Below are 10,277 nucleotides of genomic sequence, written 5' to 3'. Positions count from 1 at the left end.
GATTCTACCCTTGGGGTTTTCATGTCTGCTAGTTCTGATTGTACTGTTAAAGGGTATTGTGATTCCGACTAGGCAGCTTGCCTAGATTCTAGGAAATCCGTTAGTGGATATCTGGTACTCCTTGGTGATAGTCCTATAAGCTGGAAGTCTAAGAAACAGGCCACCATATCCCTTTCCTCTGCTAAAGCCGAATATAGAGCCCTAAGAAATGTTGTGGGTGAACTTACTTGGTTGTGCAGGCTGTTTGATGAGCTGACAATCCATTTCCCTAAACCTATCCCAGTGTTCTATGATAGCCGATCAGCTCTACACATTGCCCGCAATCCTGTGTTTCATGAACGCACCAAACATATTGAGGTCAACTTTGTGAGAGACAAGCTACAAGAAGGACTAGTGTCTCTTCATCATGTTGGAACTGATTGTCAGCTAGATGATGTCCTAACCAAGGCCTTTACTGGAGTCAAGCATGCCACAGTTATGAGCAAGTTGGTAGTAACAACTTCACTTCCAACTTGAGGGGGGGGTATGAGATATTGTTTTAATTATATGTGTAAACATTGTTAAGTATGTTAGTTAGCTTCTTTGTTTTGTCAGTTAGTGCCCTCACATGTGGCTCACGTGTAGTGTATATACGTATATCTTGTACAGATAACATTTTAGTTCAATTAATTCATTTTTCTCCCATCTTTCTCTCATTCTCTCTCTCTCTCTCTCTCTCTCTCTCCTTCGAGAAGCTTCTAGAACTCCACCATTGGAGCTCAAGCTTGAGCTCCACCATTATTGTTCACTTCTCAATCTTCACAAAGTGTTAGTGCGTCACTTGTGTTTGCCTCTTTGTGAGGTTGTTCTCTTGATATTTTGTACTCTTTTTTTTTTTATTATAGTGGATTGATCATCTCCGCCGAGGACGTAGGTCAGTTGATCGAACCAAGTTAAATGTTTGTGTCTATTTTGGTAGATTTCTCTTTGTTGTGTGATTTATCGTCGTTCAAGATTTGCTTTGCTAGCTTCCGCATGACACCTGACTTTTTTTCGGTCCTAACACACCTGACTAGCTTTATTATCTTGTACCTTGATGTCCAGCCAAGTGCTCAGTTTGTCTCTTAGTTCTGAAATCCACTCACATTTGCCAAAGATATGTTTATGTGTCTCTACGTGTGCCTGATCACAGAGGCAACTTTGTTGATCATCTACAGGTATCATTAGTCGGGCTAATCTCTCCTTAGTTAGCAGTTTACTTTGACATGCTAACCGAACCACAATTCTTTGTTGAGGAAGCATAATTGAGCTCCACATTAGATCGGCTTCCCTTAGGCAAAGGCCTAGCGTGGCTTGCTATCTCAAAATTTGTCTACTTTTCAGGAATAACTTTTCTTTTTCCCCGCTGACTTACAAATCTGTTCTCGTCAATATACAATCAAAATAGCGTTTGGGAATCTACTTCAGATCAAAAGTATATACAGGTTCTTCAAAAAGTCAATTTTGTTTTCATTTTTGTACCCGCTTTCATTTGAATATACTAAATTTTTAGTAACAGCATTTAACTGAATAGGTCATCCCCTTATATGAAACTGCGATACTAGTTTGTCATGGTGACACTTTTCTTATATACTATCTGGCATAAATCATGAAATATGATCAGAATGATAGTAGCCATCCCATCTTTTTCTGAAGTTAATTTGACTTATTCATGAAGAATGATCAGAGGTAATCAAATTTTGGTCTCTGATCAATCATAAGACCAACCATTAAATAGTAACAGAAAAAGGAAAGATAGAGTGAGAGCCTTATTATAACATATGCAATGATTACGGGTCATTACAATACGATGTATGAGTTTAACATGATTGTATATCCAGCAACCAATATATTTGGGAGAAATTCACAGGCTTTGTGCAAGTTACTCAAAGCTGAAGTGCCAAGTCAGTGTCTACAGGAGCTAACGAACGATATGATGATTGATTGTTGTAAAGGAAAGATGGCATGGTCTGCAGAATGTTCGGTTTCTCCTGAAGAGACAGTGATTGATTCGCTTCCCTGCCCATCTTATAGTAACTTCCCTGACCATACAAGGACCTTTCCCTGTAATCTCTGTGCAATCTTGATGCCTCTGACATTTCATTTTGCCCTATTGGATTCATTTGATTTAGCTGAGCTTTCAAGAATGGCATATCAAAAATGAACCTGGAGCTCGTTCTTGCTGGAAATGGCACTACAGGCATTGTCTTGTTCAGTTCCAGCTTCAAAGATTGGCTAACTGGCCCAAGAAAACTGAGGTTGCTACCCGAGCTGCTGCCAACATTTTCGTTTTTATCACAAATGACTGCTTTCTTTTCAGTCTTTGATCGAAAGCTGTTTTTTTGGGTTTGATCTGGAATAGTCCCAGTTAAATTGGACTGAGCTGGAGAAGACTGTGCAATCTTGCTTTGTGATCGTGTGATGCGTGATGATGTGGAATTGGAATTCTTCTTGTTTCTCCACTTCAACTCAGATAGACTTGAATGAGATTGTTCTAGAGCTAGTACAACTGGCAGAACTTTGATTTCTTCCACCTTACTTCTGCCAATTTTCTTCATGGTTGAAGAATTTGTATCTCCTGATTTCCCATTAGTGCAGATATGAGAACTCAAGTTATTTTCTTTACTCTTGCCTCCATTTTGAGTTTTCTTGGCTGCTTCTTCTGTTACTTTATGAACATTCCTTTTGTAGCACAAAATTGTCTTCTCTGAATTTTCTGTACGAGGAAGGGGGCCTTTCTGACTGCTCATTCCACCTATTTTGCTAGTCTCGTCTTCCCTTGCAGCATTAGTCAGATCGATCTTATCACTGGTTCTTTTGAGCACTGAGCCAAATCCTCCGACCGGACTAGAGAGTTTCTGAGATGAAGTAAAAACTCCAGTATCAGATTGACTTTGTATGGTGGCAAAGGCAGCGAATCCTAAGCACGTTGGAGGCTGAACTCCATAGTTTGGACTTATATTTGTGTGAGAGGGAAGGAATGAATGGTTTCCTTGCAATTTCCTGTTGGCAACCATTTGTGCTGTTGGTCCTAAATCTTTGACAAATGACATCAAGCTCTCTCGGTAACTACCATTCCTGTTCTACAAATGACAAATTCAAGTATTATTGTAATGCACTTATATTTTTGTCATGTATGTTGTAGCTTAGTACAAAATACATGACAAAAAAATACACTCTCCAAATAAACTGCATGTCAGAGGGGCCAAAGTCTTTGATTTGGGCTCTAAAGGAAGCAGGCCGGAGAAAAGAACTTACAAGAATTAGTGACTGAGGATTCTTGTCACACATAAAAGAGTTGGTCTCATGGTAAGACGAAGGCCTGCAAGTTTCATATGTGGAACGACGACTAGCATCAAGAGAAGACAACCTTTGGCCATGTCTGTTACCTGTTTAAAGACAGTGAAGCAATAGGAATCAGAATTGTACTACTTGTCCAATTTGAGTACTTCTCAAGAGTATAATTTCCGCAGCCAACTCAACTCAAGCGTCTTACCTAATAAGAATGCACTGTCAATCGGAGCAACACCACTGGTTAACGAAGGTCCTTCTTTGCTGCTTCTCCTAAATGTTGATGAAACACTTTTGCCAAGTCCGATATTTTTGGAAGAATCATCAAGGGCACCATCTGGTATTACACCTCTAGAATGTTTTTCCTTGGCTTCATTTTTCAATCTCCTCATCGATCTTAGTCTGGTCCCCGGAAATTCCACTTCAAAGTTTCCGGGATTAGTTTTTAGAAGATGAAATACTTTCTTAGCTAGTTCATATATAGCACGAGCCTGTAAATCATTAGAATCTGTTGGTCCTCAAGATAATTCTAAAAATCAAAATTGTTTAAGGGTAATATCCTAATACCTGTCTGAAATAGACAGTACCAGAGGAGTTGAAATGCATCGCATTCTTTGAAATCAGAAATGCATCATGCTGCAGAATCATGAGTTTGAAAAGATGATTAAGTGACAAGCACAATAGTGTTCTGACTTCAAAACTGAGAGCTGCACATTTTCAAGCAGACCTCAAACTGTTCAAGATTCTGATACATTCCTTCGTGAAGTTTAGCCCTCATTGTACCAAAATCCATAGGCTCTCTAATGATTTCATAGTAATTTTCCACCTTACAAGAAGCAGAAAATGTAATCAAATTTTACTCTGTAAGAAGACGTGATCGTGACCTTCAAGATGTGAAGTCATTCATAAAAAATCAAACCTCAGTGGGATCAACTGGTTCAGCAAATATTTCATGGGTATCCCTCCTAACATCAAATAAACCAACAAAGTATTACAATGTGAAATAACCATTTATGGTAGTACACTTAATGAATACTGACCTTTGCAGCACGTCCAGAATGAGTTCTAGTATACGCTTTTCTGGCAACTTTGTTGGTTTACCTGTTAAAAATGGTAGAATCCAACAAAATTACATTGCAAGATCATTAAGGTTAGAGTATACATAAATTTTTCAATACAATAAGTAAATATTAATGTTAAATGCATAACACCAAAAAGACTTACTGGATGAATTTTCATGATGTGGCTCGCCCTCCTCCTGCAAAAACATTTAAATGAGAGTAAGTAAAAGTTTAATTACATAGTGAAACATCCACAATGGTAAACCTAACCTCAGCAACACCCTTGTGTTTAGTTGAAACAGAAATACAAATATCTCCAACATCATGGAACTTTCTCTTGATACTTGCCCTTGTGCAGGAATCAGAATGAGAATGATCCTTCTTCTTTTTCCACCTTTGCATTTTCCTAAAAAAAATTCATTATTACTATACCATATCACTTGTTACTTACTCAGAATTTAGAACGCGACCTGCATGATTGATATAAACATTAAGCAAAAGAAATATATGCATGCAAATTAGGCAACTTAATGAATACTGCTCTAAATCTGGATAAAAAGGATTTTGAATGATTGATCATTGGGTGTTACATGTTAATTGCCTGTAGCAGTTATGACTAATATTAGGATCTCCCAAAGGAGAAAGGAGTTGAAACAGAAACGCAGGCTTATTGAATGAAAATCAGGTGAAATATATCAAGTAAAATCTCGTTTATTATACATGAGTAAGTGTCAATTTGCTAATAATGCATTACTACAGTTGGAGAGATCATTTATATTTAAATTTCTTTATGATACATTACTATAGTTGGAGAGATTTAATTATATTAATTGTATATTGCTACTCTTAAGTAGAACCAGATCTGCAATAAAGCAGCAACTGTATACCTAAGGCTACTAATTACTTTCCAAATTACAGCAATGGTTCAATATTTATCGATGTATGTCAGTTATATGCAGCTTTACGTTGGGGTTCTTTAAACGTAACTGTTCCATTTCAATCAAATGAGTTTATTTCTTCTTTTACTAGTCATTGGAATTCTCTGTAACATGCTCATTTATATCCCTTTACCAAGTAAAATTTCACTATGTATTTATTCTCAAGATTATTTACCAGAAAAAGAAATGTGGGATAAGAAAACATGGCCCTACATTTTAAGATCATGATCAAGGTCAAGGCTACCGAGTTTACAAACTTGACTTGTCGACCATCATAAATGTTTTATTGGAAAACTAGAGCTGAGCTAAACTTGGATGCTCTTTTCCTTGTTCCATTAGAATTGGTAATATCTTGCTTCATAAGAAAATAGAAAGCTTTTGAAACCAAAGGGGAATTTCCTGACAATTTGTAAAGGAGCGGTCGGTCATTTTGTGTATTTGAGTCCCGTTCCCCTATTTGATGCTTCCCGTATGTGTATTTGTTGTTATGTGACTTGTAGAGATAGTTGTTTTGGTTTCGGGGAGGTTTCGAAGCTAATTGGAACACTTAGTTCCTAGGTTGAAAGCTTAAGTTGTAAGAGTTGACCGAGGGTTGACTTTTGTGTAAACGACTCCGGAACGGTGCTTTGAGGGTTTGGTAGGTTCATATGGTGATTTTGGACTCAGACGTATGTCCGGATTTAGATTCGAAGGTTCCTAGGTTGTTTTGGCTTGAATTGGCGAAAGTTAGAAATTTGAAAGTTTGGAAAAAAATTGAAAGTTTGGAAGGTTCATAGGTTTGACCGGGAGTTGGGTTTGATAATATCGGGTTCGAATTTTAGTTCTGGGAGTTGGAATAGGCCTGTTGTGTCATTTTGGACTTGTATGTAAAATTTGAGGTCATTTCGAGTTGTTTAGTCATGTTCGACGTAAGATTTGAATTCGGAAATTTGGATTAGTTCATTAGTTTGGATTGAGGTGCGATTCGTAGTTTTGATGTTATTTTGTATGATTGGAGGCCACGAGTAGGTCCATGTTAAGTTGTAGGACTGGTTGATGCGATTGGACGGGGTCCCTAGGGGCCTTGGGTGTGTTTCAAATAGGTTTCAGACCATTTTCCTTTGTTTTGGACTGCTGAATTTGTGATGTCTCGTGACAAGGCAGTCGCATTCACAAAGGGTTAGTGTGAGCTGGGCAATCACCCTTCATCGCGTTCACGGTTGGGCGCCGCGTTCGCGAAGCAGCTGGAAGCTAGGAGTATTTGGCCTATGCGTTTACAAGGTTTAGGTCGCGTTCTTACGGATGAGTTCTTTATCGCGAGTGTATGGAAGCGAACACGAAGGGTATTTGGAGGCTGTCGCCATTTTGTGTTTCGCGGACACGAGGCATAGGCCGCGTTCGCGAAGGGTATGCCTGGACAGACCCTTAAGTACTATATTTCGAGGGTTTTAGTCATTTTTTTTTATATTTTGAGATGAGAGCTCGGATTTGGGCGATTTTGAGAATTTTTACGATTTGGATTGGGGTAATTATTTTTTACTCGGATTATTTATATCCATGATTACAACCTTGATTTTAGCGTTTGATTGGTGAATTTTAGTAGAAAATTTAGGGATTTTGGTAAAAACTTTTCTAAATAAAATTTGAGGATTTGAACCCCGATTCGGAGTCGGAATTGGATGAAGCATGTATGGTTGGACTAGTATTCGAATAGGTATTTAGAATTTGTGACTTTTATCGGGTTCCAGGAGGCCATCTTGGGTTGACTTTTTGATAAAGATCGAAGTTTTGTTGTTAGAGATTGTTTCCTATGGCTTTTATTGGTGTTATTAAGTTATTTTGGCTATATTTGCCGTCCGGAGGTTGATTCACGCGGAAAAAAGATTTTCTAGAGTATTGATTTGTCTTGCTTGAGGTAAGTATCTTACCCATACTTAGTTGAGGCACTAGTTGCCTGAGTTATTAGTGATAACTACGTGTTATGGGTGGCACTCTTGTGAGGGGTTGAGCCTAGGGGTGTCAATGGTTCGGTTCGGCCGGTTATTTTATAAATTTTGTACCATACCAATTTTATTCTATTATGTATAACCAAAATTAGACTTTTCGAAATCGTCCCAATCATATCAGTTTCTCTTCCGTATCGGTACGGTTCGGTAAATTTTCGATAATTTTTTTAAATATCATGTAAAAGTCACTAGTAGAAGTAGAATGCAATACTTTTATATACTTAGCAAAACTCTCTAAGATACTTTTGCAGTTTAAAAGGTGATTAATTAAGAAAATATGAAAGATGGCTAGAGTATAGATCCATCAAATATTGTACAGCAGCGTAAATGAAACTAAGCAAATACAAAAAAAAAAGTATAAATCACACGAGTTGAAAGATGTTAACCAAGTTGGGATTCAAGAATAAAGTCTATAGAAGATTAAACATTTCAAAAAGATAAATCTAATTCATACAAAAGTAAATATACTCAATACGTTGTAGGTTGCTACTCCTAATCGCTACAATACCTAGTGTTTTGCTAGTAAATATGCTGAAAATAATTTAGTTTCAATAGAAGTAGCATAATGAGTTTGGGAATTAGGATTTTGAGTTTAATTACTTATTGGATTGTACTATTTCATAATTCCAAGGCCCAAGAAAAAATTTATTGCTTTATTATTTTTAAACTTAACATATAAATATATTTTTTACATTGTAAAATTTATTCGGTACGGTTCGATATTTTTTTAAGTTATTTTCATAAAATAAAAACCTGCCCTAATTATCGGTACAGTTATAGATTTACATAAAAACCTACGGTTTTATTAAAAGAAACCTAAAAGTCGGTTCGGTATAGTATGGTTCGGTCGGTTTAGTTGGTTTTTAAATATCCATTGACACCCCTAGTTGAGCCCATATGTGTGCACCAGGGTATTATCCATGCTCGGAGTAGTGCTTAGGCTATGATATGCCTTGAATTGATTGCTAAGCTTCATATTGTTATGTTTTTTATGTTTGTACCCCATTTGTAAGCTATTTGAGCCATGTTTGAGGTTACATATAAGTTAATCTGTTGATTGAACATGATAATTGCTACTTTCATGATGTAATTGCCCGATTTGAGCTATGGTATCACACTTCGCACATGCATACACCTTAGCATGTCACTTATACCGGTACAAAGAAATTTGACATCAATTATTCCAGTACATGTAATCTTGTATATCTACTTTTGGTGTGATGTGGATTCGACTGGTAGCACATGAGTTATTCGTGAGGTTGAGATACGATAGCACGTGAGTTGTCCGTGCAGTTGAGTTATGATAGCACGTGAGTTGTCCATGCAGATCCGAGATATGATAGCATGCGAGTTGTTCGTGCGGTTGTGATTATTGGCATATGAGTTGTTTGTGAGGTGGATATTATTGGCACGTGAGTTGTCCGTACGATTGAGATATAATAACACGTGATTGTCTGTGTAATTGATATATATAACACGTGAGTTGTCCGTGTATTATGCGGATATGGATCTATCCTCCTAGGGTCACCCTCTAATGTTTCTCTCTTCATGGTGTACGCACAGTATGAGAATAAATTGATTAGTCGTTTTGTTCGGTTATTGCATTTCTTCTCTAATTGCAATTTTTCTTGGTTGTATACTTATTTTATGAGCATATCTTCTCTATATGCTGGATTATGCTGGATTGTTAATTGATACAAAGTTTAGCATATTATCTCTTATATATCGAGATGACTTTATCTGTGCTTTCATGATTTGATGATATTATTGTTGTGTGCTTGTGGAAATTCATGAGCTGAGAAGGTAATTAGCGAGCAGCATTGATAATTCTTGCCGCTATTACCTCACGGAGGTTAATTATGGTACTTGCTAAGTACCTGGGGTCGGTGGTGCTCATACTACACTCTGCACTAAATTATGCAGATCCTGGTATTAGACCGAGCAGTGAGTTGTTGTAATTCTTGTTGTGCGTTTGCCGAGAGATGAGGTAGAGCTGCATTTTGACCGTAGTCTTTGACGTCTCTTACTATTTCGGTTGTTGTTATTGTCGATGCCCCCTTTTTCCTTAAAGGCGAAATCGGGTTTACGACATTTGGGCGGACAACTCTATTCCTTTTGGGAATTTGGGTTTTGGAGGTTGAAGAGTCGCCACCTAATGATTAAGTGCATTAGGACTCTAAAAGGGTTTTTTGAGTTGGAAAACCAGAGTTTGGGTAAGGGCTAAATCGGAATTGGGCTGGTCCGTTTGAGGTCGAAAACTGGGTAATTGGGGGAATTAATTGGGCTATAATTGAAACCAAAATAGGGCCAGATTTTAAATAGCCACTTTTTCCCTTTTTATTTTATGAAAAAAATAGGTAAATGATTTTGAAAGCAAATTAAAGGTACCGAATCAGTTAATAACATGTAAACATTAAATAAAAAAAAATATTGGAACCAATTTCATAATTATAAAATGCTATTAAATCTTAAAATAGGCTAAAATTGCAATCGTATGCAATTTAGCTTTTAAAATACCAGATAATTTTGTAAAAATGTATAAAAATTACCTTAGCTATATTTTGGTACAAATGTGAGAATACAATGACTGAATCAACAAAATGATAATCTTCGGGAATAATTATTGATTTTATACTGTTAAAATTGGGTAATAAATTGGTTTTTAAAAATCTTTCAAAATTTGAAAAAAATAACAAAACACTCAGACATGCTTATATGCATACATATATTATTTTGAAAGTATTTTGCATATAAAATATATTGGGGAGAAAAATTGGGTATCAACAGTTATTACTTTCAAACATTATTTTCATCTGTACTTTCAGACTTGTACTTCTATTTTAGAGCTCATGACTCTGTATTACCATTTCTGGTAGGATTTTATATATTGACGCAATTATTTAATGTTATTGTCTTTAGTACTTGTACTATTTTCGTTTATTTCTTGTTATCTTGTTTAGGCTTTTATTATGTTCAACTTTGCC

At 36.6% G+C, this 10,277-nt stretch overlaps 1 protein-coding gene across 1 annotated transcript in view; it reads right to left on the bottom strand.

The window, feature by feature from the left end:
* Nucleotides 1,905-10,277, bottom strand: part of LOC109230051 (bromodomain-containing protein DDB_G0270170-like) — a 22,794-nt gene continuing 14,421 nt past the window's right edge. The window contains exons 2-11 of the mRNA XM_019395586.1: nt 4,822-4,840; nt 4,641-4,776; nt 4,534-4,567; nt 4,350-4,410; nt 4,229-4,274; nt 4,037-4,135; nt 3,877-3,945; nt 3,515-3,800; nt 3,277-3,407; nt 1,905-3,101 (exon numbers count right to left, since the gene is read on the bottom strand). Of these exons, the coding sequence (XP_019251131.1) occupies nt 1,905-3,101; nt 3,277-3,407; nt 3,515-3,800; nt 3,877-3,945; nt 4,037-4,135; nt 4,229-4,274; nt 4,350-4,410; nt 4,534-4,567; nt 4,641-4,776; nt 4,822-4,840 (2,078 nt within the window). The remainder of the gene's footprint in view (nt 3,102-3,276; nt 3,408-3,514; nt 3,801-3,876; nt 3,946-4,036; nt 4,136-4,228; nt 4,275-4,349; nt 4,411-4,533; nt 4,568-4,640; nt 4,777-4,821; nt 4,841-10,277) is intronic.

Source organism: Nicotiana attenuata, chromosome 7 (assembly GCF_001879085.1).
Source record: "Nicotiana attenuata strain UT chromosome 7, NIATTr2, whole genome shotgun sequence".
Classification (NCBI taxonomy): Eukaryota; Viridiplantae; Streptophyta; class Magnoliopsida; order Solanales; family Solanaceae; genus Nicotiana; species Nicotiana attenuata.
The sequence above is the reverse complement of the archived record's forward strand: the minus strand, read 5'-3'. Positions and strand labels throughout refer to the sequence as shown.